This window comes from Pezoporus flaviventris, unplaced genomic scaffold (assembly GCF_033815535.1).
Source record: "Pezoporus flaviventris isolate CSIRO_AGI_PZ_B2104156 unplaced genomic scaffold, CSIRO_AGI_Pfla_v1 ptg000025l, whole genome shotgun sequence".
Taxonomy (NCBI): Eukaryota; Metazoa; Chordata; class Aves; order Psittaciformes; family Psittacidae; genus Pezoporus; species Pezoporus flaviventris.
The window spans coordinates 17,851,692-17,869,860 of NW_026892573.1; the positions used below are offsets into that span (position 1 = coordinate 17,851,692).

At 42.0% G+C, this 18,169-nt stretch overlaps 1 protein-coding gene across 5 annotated transcripts in view; it reads left to right on the forward strand.

Moving 5' to 3' along the window:
• CRYL1 (crystallin lambda 1) overlaps positions 1-18,169 on the forward strand; it is a 68,971-nt gene that overhangs the window by 11,786 nt on the left and 39,016 nt on the right. For all 5 annotated transcript variants that reach the window (XM_061457696.1, XM_061457695.1, XM_061457694.1 and 2 more), the window contains one exon: positions 6,718-6,844. In XM_061457696.1, the coding sequence (XP_061313680.1) occupies positions 6,718-6,844 (127 nt within the window). The remainder of the gene's footprint in view (positions 1-6,717; positions 6,845-18,169) is intronic.

An 18,169-nucleotide genomic window follows, 5' to 3' on the forward strand; every position in this document is an offset into this window, starting at 1 on the left:
TTTTGTTTGGGAGGGGAAAAAATCAGTCCAGTGGTTTTGCAGGTTAAGAAATGGCGTTCTTAGTACTCAGTGTAGTGTGTAATTGCTAATGACAGAGAAGCACAAGTGACAGAATTATCATCATTGGCAGAGGAGGAAAGGCATGAAACAAGAGATGGGTGCTGCAAACTTCTGTAAGAGCTTGTGGAAGAAAAATAAAAGCTAAATTTCTTGGTCTATGTCTCTCGCATTTTTGAATCCTTCCATTAGCAATCACAGGCTGAAATTTCAGAGGACCAGGGAGGATGAGACAAATGTAGTATTACAGAGGAACATTTTCACCCTCTTTTTCAAAGAAAGAAGTAGTTCTATTGTGGTCTCTTCAAACTTGAATTTTTTTTATTTTTTAAAGGAATATACAACTTATGAGCAAGAATATGCTGAATTTGGGCAGGAACACAACTACATGTATGCTGAAGTAAAATTCTCATTCTTTGGAAGTTAATGGTAGATTTGGTAAGCCAGTTCAAGCTGAAGATCTGATGCTGAGGTGTGACTTAGCTTCTATATAGTTAATTAGGAATTGGATTGGTTTTAAATAAATTCCTGTAAATTTTCATATTTGGCTTAGATTACTGTGATCTCAGTGTCTCATTTACTGCCATTATAAAATGTTATTGCATACTTGGATGCCTAAAAATTGTCAGACAGACACACCTGAAACACTTAGTTCTCCCTTCTCTAAGAGAGCTGAAGATGATTGTCTCAGATGTGTCTCTTGACGGAGTATGCACGATGAAGCCCACTTGTTTTGTTTAAGGAATTCTAGAGGAGGAAGCGTAATATTTTTATTTGATCTGCGGACTCAATACTTGTTGACAAGGAAAAGCTCTAAATAAAAGGATGGTTTGACAAAGTTTGAGTGCGTTCTCACGCTTTGCTCAGCAGGAGTTGCTAGAAAATGAGGCAGTGTGATCTACATTCTTCTCCCTTTTAATTTAAAAAGCTGCTTGAATAATACAGAATCTTAGAATCATAGAATAGTTAGGGTTGGAAATGATCTTAAGATCATCGACTTCCAACCCCCCTGGCATGGGCAGGGACATCTCCCACTAAACTATGTCACCCAAGGCTCTGTCCAGCTTGGGTTTGAACACTGCCAGGGATGGAGCATTCACAACTTCCTTGAGCAACCCAATCCAGTGCCTCACCACCCTCACAGTAAAGAACTTCTTCCTTATATCCAATCTAAACTTCCCCTGTTTAAGTTTTAGCCCATTACCCCTTGTCCTACCACTACAGTTCCTAATGAAGAGTCCCTCCCCAGAATCCCTATAGGCCCACTTCAGATACTGGAAGGCTGCTGTGAGGTCTCCACACAGCCTTCTCTTCTCCAGGCTGAACAGCCCCAACTTTCTCAGCCTATCATGGCCCCCTTCTGGACTTGTTCCAACAGTTCCATGTCCTTCTTACGCTGAGGACAGCAGAACTGTACACAATACTCCAAGTGAGGTCTTATGAGAGTAGAGTAGAGGGGCAGGGTCGCCTCTTTCAACCTGCTGGTCACACTCCATCTGATGCAGCCCAGGATATAGTTAGCTTTCTGGGCTGCGAGTGCACACTGAAGCCGGCTCATGTTCATTTTCTCATCGACCAACACCCCCAAGTCCTTCTCCACAGGACTGCTCTGAATCTCTTCTGTGTGCAACCTGTATCTGTGTCTGGGATTGCCCCAGCACAGGTGCAGAACCTTGCTGCACTTGGCTTGCTTAAACTTCATGAGGCTGGCATCAGCCCACCTCACAAGCGTGTCAAGGTCCCTCTGGATCGTATTCTTTTCCTCCAGCGTGTCAACTGAACCACACAGCTTGGTGTCATCAGCAGACTTGCTGAGGGCGCACTCAATCCCACTGTCCATGTCAGTAACAAAGATGTTCAACAAGACCGGTCCAACACTGATCCCTTAAGGGACACCACTCATTACTGGTCTCCAGCTGGACACTGAGCTGCCATCCAGCCAGTTCTTTATCCACTGACTGGTCCATCTATCAAATTGATGTCTCTCCAATTTAGAGACAAGGATATCGTGTGGGACAGTGTTGAACACTTTGCACAAGTCCAGGTAGATGACATCAACTGCTCTACCCCTGTCCATCAGTTCCACAGAAGGCCAGCAAATGGGTCAGGCAGGATTTCCCCTTAGTGAAGCCATGCTGCCTGTCACCAAGCAACTTGTTCTTTTTCATGTGCCTTAGCATGCCTTCCAGGAGAATTTGCTCCAAGATTTTGCAAGTCACAGAGGTGAGACTGACTGGTCCGTAGTACCCTGGGTCATCCATTTTCCCTTCTTGAAAATAGGGGTTATATCTCCCTATTTCCAGTCATCAGGAACTTCAACTGACTGCCATGATTTTTCAAATATGACAGACAATGGCTTAGCAACTTCATTTGCCAGCTCCTTCAGGACCCGCAGATGGATTTCATCAGGTCCCATGGACTTGTGCACATTCAGGTTCTTAAGATGGTCTTTAACCAGATCCTCTCCTACAGTGGGCCTAAGGTCTTCATTCTCACAGTCCCTGCCTCTGCCTTCCAAGACTTGGGTGGTGCGGTCAGAGCCTTTGCCAGTGAAGACTGAAGCACAGAAGTCATTAAAAACCTCAGCCTTCTCCAAATCCCATGTAGCTAGTTCTCCTGATAGCTTCCGGAAGGGGCCCATGTTGTCCCCAGTCTGTCTTTTATTTGCTACATACCCGTAGAATCCCTTCCTGTTCTTTCACATCCCTTGCCAAATTTAATTGTAACTGGGTCTTAGCTTTCTTAACTGGTCTCTGGCTTCCTGGACAACATCATTGTATCCTTCCCAGGCCGCCTGTCCTTGTCCTTGCTTCCACCTTTTATAAGCCTCTTTTTTTCCCTCCGAGTTTCCTCAGCAGCTCCTTATCCATCCAAGGAGGTCTCCTGGTCCTCCTGCTACACTTCCTTCTAGTTGGGATGCAACACTCCTGAGCTTGCAGCAGGTGATTCTTGAATATCAACCAACAGTCTTGGCCCCCCCTGCCCTCTAGGGCTATATCCCATGGAACCTTCCTAAGCAGGTTCCTGAAGAGGCCAGAGTCTGCTCTCTTGAAGTCCAGGGCAGTGAGCTTGCTGCACACTCTTCTCACTGTCCTGAGGAGGTCCTGAACTCGACCATCTCATGATCACTACAGCTGAGGCTGCCCTGGAGTATCACATTTCCAACCAGACCCTCCCTGTTGGTGAGCACGAGGTCAAGCATGGTACCTCTCCTTGTTGGCTCCTCTATTATTTGCAAGAGCAAGTTGTCTTCCACACAATTGAGGAACCTCCTGGATTGCTTGTCCCAGGCTGTACCATCCCTCCAATAGATATCAGGGTGGTTGAAGTCCCCCATGAGGACAAGGCCTGCAAGAATGAGGCTGCTCCTATCTATCGAGCGCTTCATCCATATAGTCCTCTTGATCAGGCAGTCTGTAACAGATCCCCACAATAATGTCCCCCATTGCTGTTCTCCCTTTGACCCTGACCCACAAATTCTCTGTTAACTGATCACCGGTCCCCAGAGTTCCATACTCTCCAGCCTGTTACTGACAAATAGCAAGTCCCCCTCCCCATCTGCCAGGCTTGTCTTTCCTAAAGAGGAAACCTTCCGTTCCAACACTTCAGTCACAGGAGCCATCCCACCATATTTCTGTGATACCAATTATATCATATCCCTGTAGACATGCACACATCTCTAATTCCTCGTTTATTCCCCATACTATGGGCATTTGTATAGAGGCATCTGAGCTGAGCTCCAGGTGAAGCTGACTCATTGGCTGGAGCAGCTGAAATAGCTCTGCATCACTCCAAGCATTTATTATAGGTGCTGGCAACTGACTGGAATGATGTCCCCCTCCCCCAACACATCTAGTTTAAAGCCTTCTTGACCAGTCTGGCAAGCCTCCTACCAAAACAGCTCCTCCACCTCCACCAGTCTCCAGTAAACCTGGCCTCCCAAATAGAGTCCCATGTTCTAAATACCCAAACCCATGATGGCAGCACCACTGTTATAACCATTTATTAACTTGCCAAATCTGTCTAGGCTTTTTAAGGTACTCCCCTTTATCCTGGAGAATTGATGAAAAGATTGTCTGAGCTCCAGAGCCCCTAATCATCTCTCCCAGGGCTCTGTAGTCCTTAATGTTCTCTGAGCTACTGTTATCTGTATCGCTAGCACCCACATGGATCAATAGAAGTGGGTAATAGTCAGTGGGACTTACTAAGCCACGCAGCCTCTCAGCAACATCCCTGATCCAAGCTCCTGTTAGGCAACACACCTCCCTTGAGACTGGGTCAGGCCAACAGGTGCCTCTGTGCCTTTTAAAGTAGAGTCCCCTACTACTATGTCTACTACGACTACTATGGCTGCTTTTTACTGGTGGCACCACTAGTGATCCTCTTTACTGGTGCATGAGCTGGCTGTTCGTATGGTGAGGTGTGTGTTTCCTCCTTAGCCCCCTGCAGAACTGCAAAGCCCCTTGCTTTTAATTATCCTCTTCCTCCTTTTTTTTTTTTTTTTCCTGTTACTACTTCCCAGCTTCCCGGGTTAATGCCCTTCTTTCCTCCATGAGCTACAATGGCCGCTTGTGGCCCCTGCACAGTTTGGGCCTGGAGCAAGCAGTGCTGCTTCCTCTCAGCTTCCCTGACACCTTTCAGCCTATTGACAGCGTCCCGCAGCTCAGCCCCTGCTGCAGGAGGACCTCCACCAGGGAGCACCGAGTGCAGCCCTGCCCATTGTGCACCCTCCCCTCACCAGACCAGTGCAGGCACTCTCTACACCCCGAGCTCTGCGCTGCAGCCTCCCCTCTCATCGGCTCTGTCTGGTGCCGACGCTGCCACCGCCGGTACCTCCCGGACCGGGCCCTGGTCACCTTGGGAGCGCCCGCCTGCCCGCGCAAAGTGCCGTGGCCCCTCCACGCCCTGACTGCCGTGACTCGCCCTGTTCCTTCGCTCCCTGGGGCGGGTTTTTACCCGCTCATGGCAGGTGCCGTCCCTCCTGGCACCGCCCCCTGCGAGTCCCCGCTCGCCTCTGCGGAGCTGCCGGCTCCTGGGCAAGGCCTGGGGAGTCCTTGAGGCTCCCTCGGTGGCTCTCGCCGCTTTGAATTGAGGCTCCTGAACGCTGAGCTTCCCCCCGCTCCGGGGTTGAAGGCGTCATCTCTGCAGCTGCTCACCTCAGGAATTGATAAATATAGATGAAAACTCATACAATTTCATAAAGGGACTGAGAACTGGGCTCCAGTTGCTCCCTGCCTGGTGTGTTCAGGATTGCTGGTGGCTGCAGCCCTGTCATTGACAAGGGGTGAGGAAATGCTGCCCCAGGCTGTAAGTGTTGGAGTTTGACTGGAGAAGCGGTATGGGGCTGATGTTATCCTGACCCTGGGACTGACATTATCCTGACCCTCTGGCTGGCTGCCTGTCCTGCTTCAGAAGGACTAAGGAAGGTGTCTGGCTGCTGTAGATGGTGACAAACATGGGTTCCAGCCTCCTAGGTACAAAAATTGATCCAGTGTTACTGCCTGGGTACGTGGAGGGGCCTGGGTGGATGTGGCTGGTAATGGAGATCATCTGGGCCTCTATAAATCACACATATTGTTCTGTAAAGCCCCTAATGAAGACTCTTGTGTGTGCCACAGTCACTTAAGAAACGTATATATGATGGTTCACAGGCTGTTTTTGTATTCAGTGATTTCTGTGGTACAAAATACAGTTTCCAGACTGTACAGCTTCTCCGTTTCCTACAGCTTGGCCACCTGCCAATTGTGGCAGGTTCAATTTATTTATCACATAAAAAGGCATCCAGAAATAGCCAACACTTCAGAACTAGGTTGTTAGGGAGAAGAAAGGATTATTTAATTTTTCTCCTGCTGTTAATCATTAGCTCAATTTCCTCCTCCTCTCTTCAGGATGAACAATTTTTGCTGAATAATAACCAAAGGCTCAGAGGAATTCTGGCTTGAGGTAACTGACAGAATTAACTATGATAATGGCTACATTGAATAGTTTTAGGTTGATTGTGATCTAACAGTTTAATCCCACTTCAGTTTCTATGGAAATTACTCCTCTAGGTGACTTTTAACAGTTTTGAAAATAGCTTGCTTGCTCTGGACGTTGGAGGATTTCAAACTGTAGAGACTTTGAGAAGGTGGCATGTCCACCCCAGCAATGGTGTGTACTTGAACATTCGTTTCGAGCTTTGGCCACTCTATTTAGTAACTACCTGAAATTTTTGACACTTGCTCTGTAGTCAATACCCATATAGTGGTATGGATTTCTTAGGAAGGACTTTTGGATGTATGGAATGTATTTCTTTCTGTACAGTCAGACAGTGTTCCTGCAGCAAGGCTTCATAATGAAAGAAACCTGTTTGTAAAACTAGATGAGGTATATTAAAGGGACCTCTCTTGGCATTAAATATGAGTAGAAAAATTCTTGCTGATCTTTCACCAGTGAAAACAAGTTTGAGGTGGTGACAGGCATGGTCTAGGAGTAGATCTTAGAGCTGCCTGTGCTTGAACAGAGCAAAGAAAAATGACTGAAATTAACATTTATATTTTTGAGATTAAATATATGCAGTGTCAAATAGTATAGTATTACTGATTTTTTAAGAAGCTTTTTAAAAAATTAACGGTGGTTTAACAATGATCAAGTACTTAAATGTGTGTTTGTTTTTGCCAGCAAACAAATGAAAGACCTGGAAGAGTCAGGATTCCTGAAAGGATCTTTGAGTGTGGAGCAGCAGTTGGCTCTCATTAGCGTCTGTACAGACCTGAAGGCAGCAGTAGAGGGTGCTACTTTCATTCAGGTAAGCCAAGGTTTGACAACTCCTGGCAGTTTAGAAAGATGATCAAGAGCTGTGCTGTTGTGTAGTAGTGGGCAGTGGAGAGTTTAACATCCTGACCCCACAAGGGTAGTTGTGCTTGTTAAAGTTCTTTCGAACCCAGTATTTTGACATGAGAGTTCATGCCACTTTCCTACTGGAGTCAGTGCAAGTTTCTTCTGGGTTATGTTAGAAGAGGCTGGCAGCTAAACTGAGAGAGAATTGCTGACCTCCATGCGTAACAAAGACTGCACCTGTTAGAAAGATGAAAGTGAGGGGGAGGTAAGCAGGACATTGCTGGGGATTGATTATCTCTTAGGGAGCAGCACACACCCTAGTGCTGGGACTAAAATGTGTTTCTTTATCTCCAGGTTGGGAAGGCAGGGAGCATGGCTGAGCTCAGGGGTGACTTCTGCTCTGAACGTAACGGAGCAGTATAGGCAAAAGCAGTTATCTCGGCGTTTTAGAGTATTAAAAACAGGTTTGATGTATAGGGCTGGAATCTGTGCTGCTAAGTAAAATTAGGACAGGGCATAAGCTGAATTGGTGGACGTGATAGTCTATGGCTGCTTAACCATTAGTATGATCACTGGAATGTGCATAGTTCAGGGAATAGGTGAATCAGGGACCATGTCTGGGATAAGGTATGAATGAATTTGCATTAGGCTTGGCATCTTCTACTTTGTGTGGTCCCCCACATATTGTACCATTGACTGTCTATATGTGTATATGTGCTGTATGCAAGAATTTACAATTTATACTGTTTCGAGCTGTAATTCTCACAGTCTGCTTAGCAGCAATGCATCCCTAATAACAAATAGAACTAGAAGAGGACAGTTTTCCAGAGTTTTACTTCCTCCCCAAGTTGAAGTGGAGCAAGAGGGAGTGAGAGACAGTGGAAAACCTCACAGAGGAGTCAAGGTGTGAATGCACTATAGACTTTTACAGTGGTATACTATTTTGTGTTCGTTTTCTCCAGATCATGACACTATCTACAGTTATCCTATATCTTACTGTTTCATTAGTAATGAGCTCAGAGCTTGTCAGTTCATGTAATTGTTTTCACAGAGGTATCGCCTATCTCTACTGAGATTAATCTGCAAATTCCTTGTCTAGTCACTCAGTCCTGTAAAATCCTTCTGCAAATGTTTGCAGTTGTAGTGATGATGACCAGCTTAATTTTACGAGCTAACTTTCAGGTCAGTTATGAATGGATATAATAAAGAGCATACATGTCTACAAAACTACACTGGTCAGCGTTCTCCACTGCCTAAGAACCGACTGTTCTTCCTACCTTGTGCTTACTATCTCTTTCCCAGTTACTGTCTGTGAAAGGACCTTTTATCTCACATGTGACCAGTTGACTTCCTTGAAAGCTTTTATTATTTTTTTGCTGCAAGATTTCTGGGTATTCACACCAACTGCATCAGCTACGTGACTCCTGTGTCTGTGCTTGCCGCTTCCTTGAGAGAATTCTATTAGGTCTGAGTCAGGACTTCCATCTGAGAAGTTGCTTTGATTCTTCCTCATTTAACTCATTGAGTGCTACCCTTTTCCCTTAACTTGCTTGATAGACATAAGGCTTACAGATTCATTGTTGAGATCTTTCCTGAAGTTGAGTTACGGTTGCCACTCTTCTGCACTTTGGTACCAAAATAGTGTACATTAAATTTTGCTTCAAGTATGTAGTTTCTTGTCATTGTTAATGTGTTTGATATTTCAGCCGTATCAAAGCATGTTTCAGTACCTTGGTCCTTATCCTACTCTCCTCTGTTCTGTAAATTCTTCAGCTTCTTCCAATTTGAGATAGACCCTGGGAGCCCCAAGACCAAGGCTTCAGTTTTCTGCAAGGATTAGAAGGCAAAACAGATCAGTTGAAAAAAAATCACTGCTCAGTGGGTATTTTCGAGTTCCAGATCCTTCTGTACATTGATCTTCTCTTGTTCCTATGCATTCTTGTCCAAGAAGGGGGAAATTTTAATTTTTATTACTCCTCCTGTAAATTGCAGGAAGGGGTGGGGGTGTCTGTGTGTGTGCCACCACCTTTGTTTTGTCTTATTTTGACAGATTAACAATCCTACATCACAGCATTCATTTGGGTATCATATCAACTTTGTGAAGGCTGCCTTCTTGCTTCCAGAAGACTCTCTTACTTCTGCCAATCCTACATCGCAGCATTCATTTGGGTATCATATCAACTTTGTGAAGGCTGCCTTCTTGCTTCCAGAAGACTCTCTTACTTCTGCCAGTTTTCTTTTGCTCTTTCAAGTGTTTCTTACTACCTGGTATGTCTATATGGTGTCTTTACTTTGTATGCTACCTGTAAGGATCTGATCCTTCTAACTACCAACTTTGCATCTCCTTATCATCCTCACTTTTTATTTTTCTATCCTCTTTTGAAGCTGAGCACAGCTGCAATGGAATTATTGGTTCTTGTTGCTCTAACAGACATACTGAATTTTAGTATGCTATTGTTCCCATTAGCCACTTCAGCAGTAAGTTTTTTTTAATAAGACCTTGCATGCTACTTCAGATTAAATCAGGGACTGCATCCTCTCCTGCCTTTCTCCATCAGCTGATCAATGAAACAGACATCGAGCAAATGTTTCAGAATCAAAGTAATTTTGAGTTGGAAGAAATCATTTGGTCCAACCCATTGCAGGACTATTTGTGCAGCTGAGCCTTGAATATTTCTCAAGTATAAACGCTCTGGTCTCTTTGGGTAACTTGTTACAATGTTTGATTACCCTCATTGTGCGACTTCTTACCCAGTATCTAATTGGAATTTCCCTTACTGCATCTTGAGTCTCTTGCCTTTCGTCCTATCAGCATGGACCTCTGAGGAGAATCTTTGTGTTCCCTTCAGGTATTGAAGGCAGCAGTATTGTGTTGATGGCCTCTGAATAGCAACAGTCTACCTGGGGTAACTCAAGCTTTCTGATACTACTTTATGTTCCCTTAGCCCTTTTGATATCTCAACATGTAGTTGTTTAGTATAGAAATAAAAATAAACTCAATAGCTGCAGTAGTTGTGCTCGGGTAACAAATACTTGTGAAACACTGGTGGTGGTCATCATATCAGCTCATCAGATTCAAACCACATCAAATTTTGGTTTGATACAAAGTGTTATCAAATATACAATGTAAATAGGCAAGTTACTTGAACTAGTCTTTTCCACCCTCTTCTCAAGAGAAAATGAAAGAATCTTAATTCTTAGGCTCACAGCATTATTTAAGCAATGAATATACTACTTTGTGGCTAAAGTGTGTTAAACTTCAGAAACATTGCCTAGTGCAGCTTTGAACCTGGAAGGACAAAATCGACTAATTGTCATTTATGAGGGCAAGTGTTCTGATGTTTAGTTGCTTAAAAAATGAAACATCAGTTGCATTCCTCTTAGTTGAATATAGAGGACTTTGTTTTCTTGCTGAAGGATACAGCCTACTGATTAACTTGTTAAAGACTCCTATGAGAACTGCACTTCGTTACCCTGGATTTCAGTTTGTTAAACCGTAACTTCTCTTCAAATTTGGCATATGTAGAGTAAATCTATTTCAAGCTGTAAAAATTTCCTTCATATTTGCTCTCCTTGAATGAATTTTGTGAACAGTTGCCTTCTATGTCATTCTCATGGGACATAATATAGAACAAATGAGATGAAGTAGTAAAAAGTGAAACTTGTTAAATTACATTGGTGAAGATATAAAAGTGAAAAAGATGTGAGAAATAAGTAGAAGCATTGAGTAAGGGGAAAATTTGTAACAGTAATGTCAAGAACCTTTAAAAAAAGGTACACCTTGGTGCATATTCCTTCTCCTGAGCATTTTTATGAAGTAACTTGTCTTGATTAGTGCTTTGCATCAACTTCAGAAGGAAATTGATCTGGGTTTTTTTTTTACTATAAAACTGAGTATTTGCCCAGTTTCACTTCTCAGAGCTTTTTTATGCTACTTAGAAGTGCATAACCTATAGCATTTAGTTGAACATGCACTGCAAACTTCTTGCATCATTATAAGCTTTAATTCTGAAACAACTTTTCTGTTAGCTGAAAACTCCACAAAGACACATGGCATCAAATTAATAGATGCATTTGTATTTTAATGTCCCTGGCATGGGAATATTGTGGATGAGATAAATGTTTCTTAATACTGTGTTCTTAACTTTCCTCCATAAATATATGATGATTTTTGTCTTGTGTCTATATGTAACTACTGAGTACTAAACTCAGTAGTACTCCTTTCACTATTAAAAATATATTTGAGTGGTTGTGTGTCTAGTTCCTGAAGAATATAAACTGAATAGAAATCAGTCCAGTACTTGTATGGCATCTTGGCACAATGCTAGTAAAATGAAAACATATATTTTTAAATGTTTTGCTTTGGAACAAGTTACTAAAAGAATAATAATGTTTACTATCTCTCAGAGGATAAGATGACTAACTGTTGGTAAAATCTTACTCTTGACACTTGAGCTGCCATGTACCTTGGTGAGTGCAAGGCCTGGCTGGGCTGGTTGAAGCTGGCTGCAGAGGGTAGCTGAGGGGTGATCTCTGAACCTGTCAGTCATAATGTAGCGTGGGACAAAGCAGGCTGACAAGGGCATGAAATTAAGTTTGTAACTTACACCTTGTGGTCTTGAGGTGTTTACAGTTTTGCCTCAGAACAGTATCTTCCCATGGTGGTGCCTCAGAAGGGGAGCCCAGGATTGACTTGGAAGCCTTGACAATAGGTGTCTCCTGTTATGAAAATTTGTCTGTGTCTGGTACCAGTTTCTACCCCTAGCTTTCATCTTACTTTCCTGATGGCTTTCAGAAACGTTTTTACTACTGGGAATGAGGGAATATCTGCCGACAGCAGTGGGTGAAGATGTCTTCAGCTGCCCTGAGCTCATAGATTCTGGTTTGGAAGCTTGCATTAATGACATACCTCTGTAAATACGAAGCTGCTGGAAGGCAGAGTGTGCAAGCATTGCAGTAACATGGCTTCTTCTGGACTGGTCACTGGTCAGCTCCAGGCACTGGACAAACATGGGTCTATTTGCTTTCAACTGGGTAAATATAACCTTAGGACTGGTATTTTCCTCCTTGTCTTAAAAACTGACCTGAGGCACCAGAAGTAATGTTTTGGCTTCTGAAGGAGCTCGTTTTAAGCATGTGACCTGACTTGCCGTTTTTGCAGAGGTTTTGAGAAAAATCTTTTCCTGGTTTTAGGGTTTGAAATAGTCTGATCACAAAGATTTACTGTAAAAAAACTTTACCAAGTCAGGGTTTAAGTTGAACTGAAAGATGATGTTTGGGTAAACAGCTTTCCACTGTTGCTGCTGTGGTGCTGCTGCTGAATGGTCTTTTGTTTTTCCAAACTTTCTAACATTCACTTCGCATCTATCCTGTGCATAAAGCAGCTGGTGGTGGTACCATTATAGACTTGAATATGGTGTTGATCCCTGTTACAGGACGTCATCACTGCCATAATTACCATCCTGCCCAGCAGTTAATCTTGCTTCAGGCTCTCTTTCAGTGTTCCTTTCTAGGCTGTATTCTATTCCCATTGCCTTTCCTAGATCACTTACCCTATTTTTCAGGATCAATGGAATTACAGTAGAAGAAAACAAAAGATCTGATCCTTTGAGAAAGGATGTTGGGAGGTGAATGTCAGTCAACCTATCTGAGATCTTGTTGCCCTTCCCTAAGGGAACAGAACAGATCATCATCCCTTCTGTAGCAGCGTGACCAGCTTGTCTGTCTTTTGAAAGTTTTGTAAGGCACATGAAAATCATGGAAAGAGATGGATCTCTTCATGGCATGATACTGATACTAGATGAAGTAAAAGTTACCTTCATTTCCTGTGTGTGTTTTAAAAAAAAGAAACAAAACCCTACACAATCCTCCCAAAGACTTTCAAATCTGCAAGTTTGATTTGTAGAAAATGTACTTCATTAGTACTTCATTAAATCCTGTTTTGTATTTTGTACTAATGGTTGAACACACACTTGTGATTCAGTCATTTAGACTGAGCAGTATAAAATGGCAGTAACTTGATATTTTTATTGCTTCAGTTCCTTAACAGGGTATGTTTCTGAACTATAGGGAAGTAAAAAATATTTCTATGTAAATGCTGTATTTCACCTCACCAAAGTGTTATTTACTTGTACAGTATCATGTGGTAGACAATCTTTCATGTCACTCAAGAGGTAGGATTTAAGAAGCATCAGATTTCACACTGGTATTTGCTCATAAATTCAAGACAACCAAGAAGTTAATGCCTTATATTTGAAGCCCTACTCTTTTTTAATTAGGTTAGTCTGGAAGTACTGTTGGAAGTAACTTACTTATCTACTGTCCTTTAGTTGATGATTTTGAATTCTATTAAAGCTCTTGTGAATATGAACTTAGCACTGTTCTAAAAGCCAGGCATTTACAGATTTGCTGCAAGACACTTTTAAAACTGTATTTTGAATGGAAATACAAACAAGTTCAAATCCCATGAATCAGAGGTGAACTGGTATGGGTGGTGTTGTCTCTGTTCCATCACTCCGCACCCCATGTCTGTCTGTTGTTGCGTTACCCCCCATGCCTCTAGTCCTGTGCTCCTCACTGGATCAGCACGTAAGAAAACCTCACCTTTATCAGAGTGTTCGTCTTTACCTTTGCTGCCCTACATGCTAGAGTTATTCAAAATCAGGCTGGAAGGGACTTCAGAGGTTACTTGGTCCAACCCCTGCCCCAAGGAAAGATCAGTCATACCTAGACAATTGTCTGTCAGAAATAGGTTAACCTGTTCCTAAAATCCTTATGTGATGTAATTCCTGCTTTCCTGTGTTAAGCATTTTACTTCCATGTGTACCTACTCTTTAGAAAGCCTGTACCTTTCTACCTTTTTGTGTCAAACAATGATAATGGTGCCCTGTCATTATTATCCGATTTCCACTCTGCTTTTCAGTTAAGGGAGCTCCTGTCCTTACCCTGCTTTCTTACCCTTGGCCTACAGGATAGTTCTTGTTCAGGTTCAAAATAAAGTCTTCAAAACAAGCTACACAGCCTTGGCAGTGGGCTAACTACAGTTGGTTTACATCCAAGGAATCTTTTTTTTGCCAAACATATTTTTGTTACAGAGCTGGTATTTGGACATATGCATGAAACCATCTTGAAGTTGTGTAGTCGCCTATGTGGAATGATTATCTGTAGGGGGTAGAGGGGCAAACAACCTGATGCGCTTCCTTTCCCTTGTGTATATCCCATATGGTTTGTGTTTCTGCATCACCTCCAAGTGTTTCAGGGTTAAATCTCACTTAACCTCATGTCCCTGCTGTAGTGCCCCTGCTGTGGTGCTCCCCCTGCTTTCCCTGTGACCGTAGCTGCTGGGGGCTCCAGTACTAGTCATGCTGTAACATGACTATTATCAGAGTCTGTGCTGTTTGGTTGTTTCTATGTTTGGGTTTTTTTTTTTTTTCTTTTAATCTTCCTCATTTTAACTGATCAAAATGCTGACACCGCACTGAAAGGTGTGCAATAGCCTGGGGACTTCTTCAGTAACAGCTGTGTGTACATGCCTGTGCTGCATCCCAAAACCCTACAGCAGTGTGAAAGAGTGTGTATGTCTCATGCCCACTGCTGTCCCTGCCTTTACACTCAGATGACATTAACATCATTTTCTAAAAGGAATCTGAAGTAAATGTGTTTTCCCACCATTATTCTTGCTGTTTGAAATGATGCATTTTTATTTGGCACTTTGTCTTCATGTATATCCTGGTATACTGGTATATATATATATATCATCCATCTTTAAAGTGTCTCACAATAAGCATCTAAAACTACTTCACCATTTTGAGAGGGGACTGTGATGGAAAAGTCCAAAATACATGCACTCAACTATTTGCATTTGAAATACGTAATAATTTTGAATTTTGGTGAAATTACGAAACTTATACAATGCATAACACATTTTAGATAGTTGAGCTAAATCATAATGGTTAACAAAAAATTGTTCTGATATTAAAAATACCATTTTGTTTCTTTGCTTGTTTCACTAGCTGAACTCACAGACTCTTCAGTCAAAATGTCACATTTTTTAGTTGCAGGGGATATGGTTCCCAGGGTTCATGTGTGTGACCCTTGTTTACTGCGTAGAATGCACATCAGTGTCTGACATGGAATACAAAAGAAATAAACTCTGGTTTCCTTAATAAAAGGTGCATCTTAGGTCCTCAAGAACAGAAATACAGACCTCAGACTTGCAGAAGACCAAACTAGCATGTCCATACAAAAGCCTAAATAGAAATAATAATTAGCAGTGAAATATGAACAATAGTAGTGAACATTGTTAGTAGTATTTTGCTTAAATTGCAATTTGACTTAATGGATGCTATAAAATGGTGGTAATGACAGAAACACAGCCGTCTATGCATCATCCGTAAGTGGAGCAAATAGGTGCAGTCTTGCTTTGGTAACTTCAGTAAGCTCAACTTTGCCAGTAGTATTGGGAGGAACAGAATTGGTTGTAAAATTGCAGGGTTTAATTTGTAGAGAGATCATTTTAGCATCTGTACTTCTTCGAAGTCAGCTAGGTTTTTGCAAGAATCTTACTATTATTTGGATGTGGTAACATTATGCAGAATAGTTGTACTTGACTGTACAGTCTCTAGCTATGGTAATAGTGCTTTGAAATGTAGGCTTCAGGTAGTTAAATTTCCAAGTTTCCTTTTCAGGTATTTTTAGTCTGTCTTTATATAGATAATCTGAATGTTTTTTAAAATCCACAGGTCCCTGCTTTATAAACATCTGTATTAATAAGGCTTTGTTTTAGAAATAAGACATTCTAATGTGACTTGATAGATTGAAAATAAAACAGTTCTGCCTGAAGTATTTTCTGGGAAGTTTTTCCTAGTGGAGTATAACTACAGAAGATATTGAAAGTATTTGTATACAAGGATTAGGCACCAAAACTTTTAGAAAAGCTGCTTTTCTGAGATTCAGAACTCTTTGTCTCTTAACCCTGTGAAGATCTTTATATTCCAACAAAAAGCAGGACATAATGTGGTTCCAGTTGCAGGAGAGCTGACAGTCTGGGTCCATCTTGTGAGATAGTTTGGTGCTCTGAAAGCTGCTGCTATATCCTCATTCTACAACAGGGGAATTGCTGTCACTTGACTCTGGGAGCTGTTCTACAGAAGCACCCCCAAAATTGCAGCTAAGCCATGCTTTGTTTCACCTTCCAGTACTAATAAATTTGCAGCCTTGGTGCTGATTCCTGTTGCTATTGTAAGGAGAAGGTGTTTTGCAAGATGGTGTTTTGGGTATTGTTTTCCTAGGTGGTACAGGTGAGTTACTGCCTTGGCATACCTGAACATGGATGGGAAAAACCTGGGTAGATGTCAGCATTTAAACATAGGTAAATGAAGTTGTGCATTTAGGTGAGTGTGGACACATGTGGGAGCACAGATGGCGAATAGAATAGTGGGAATGGTCTGTGCAAAAACACAGGAACACTGTATTTAAACAGATGAAACTCCCCAGATTTGCATGTACTGGTATTCATGGGGTTGTGTCATATGAGTGCAGCTTTTTAATTAGGGGCAACTAGACCTCAGTTGCCTTGTCTGGGTATCAGTGTTGTCCTTTAGGGAGAGAGTCTAGTACATGTTTATCTTTGTGTAGTTCTTTGAGAGTTCATAGGTTGGTCAAGTAGCTGACATGCATTCTCCAAATGTTTCTTGAATAGTGTAATGCCTATTACCTTTAAGCCTTTAAGTCAGTACAACTCATCCAGAAAGTGGGTTTTAAAAATTAACAGCTATCATATTCTGATCAGGCTGTTAAAAAAGATGTCTAATAAAGTTTAAATTGGAAATCCCATTAGCAGCAACCTTGTTCAGGTGCTTAGGCCTTGGTACAAAAGTGTACTGTTCACTGCAAATAAGAAGTATGATCTTCTTTACAAAAAGGGCACAGAAATATAGTGTGTCACTTAAAATGCGTAGAGGTGTATGCCAGCCTTTTTGCACTGATTCTTTGAGAGAGACTGTGGTAGCTTTAAAACCGTATCTTATCTGCTTACTGTTTGATCTTCTCTTTCTCAGGGTAAACAGAATAGCTTCAGACTGCTCCAGGCTCCATGACTGACAGCAAGTGAGGTTCCTGTGTAATGGATTGTTTAGAGCTTAATTTCCCCCCTGTTCTTCAGGGAGTTGGTGTCTCTGGGAAAATAATTGCATGCTTGAGGACAGAAACTTTATTGCACTGGTCCAACAACCTGAATACAATTGTGACACTATATGAGAAAGTAAAAGCAAATGGCCTATTCAGAAGCCTTACGTAACCGTTGCAGGTTTGAGTTTCCACGAGGTTTGAGTTTGCCTTTTTGATTATCATCTGATGTGAGAGGAGGCTTAGAGTTTCAAGTTCACAAACCTATTCAGAGCAACTCTTTTATTAGTTTGAATACTATCTGCAGCGTTCTCTTCATCTTTGGCTTTACTGAAAGAAACTTTTTAAACTTAACCAACAAGCAGGGATCCTGGAATTATAAGCACAGTATCATTTTGTTTTGATAAGGCTGTCTCTAACTTTGGGCTCCATCTGGAGTTCTTAAATGACCCTGTATATCTCTGCATCATAGAACTTTTAGTAATGTTCCATGCAACTTGCTTATTTTTTAAGACTTCAAATTACTTTTAACCCATTTACTGGTTAAAAACTCCTGCTCTGGGCATTCCTACCACAAAGTCTGAAGCTGCAGGTATTAAATACAAATTCTTGGATTGTATTAAATATATAAGCTTTCTCCCTGTCCTCATGTGCTGTTCAGCATAACAGGAAGGACAAAATGAAGTACTGACAGGTGGGAGAAGGTTAGAGTTCAAAAGAGCAGGTATTTTCTGTGTGTTTTATGGGCAAAGCTGAGGTTTTACAAATTTGGATGCGTTTGGATTTTCTTAAACCCTTCAAAAAAACCCAAGAAACATGCTGGCTGTATTCCCCGTTTTTTATCTCATAGACTGAAGTCTTTCCTGTTGATTGTGGGATTCACTGTGGTTACTCTCCCATGTCCTTGTTCCCAGACTGGTGGATTTCTGCATGTTCTCCTTCAGGTAGCAATAGGGGATAACCTTGAAATTCTGGTGACTGTAGATCATGGCTCTTGGTTCATACATGTGGAATTTCATACAGTACTGCAGAGCTGGACATGCTCAGTAACTTTGTGAGAAGTTCTGGTAGTGGGCATTATACTTCAGAAATCTTTCCCAGTGTTCAAATGAATGGAGGTATTCAAGCTTTTTAAGCATGAGGGCCACTGAGGGTTGTTTCAGAGCAG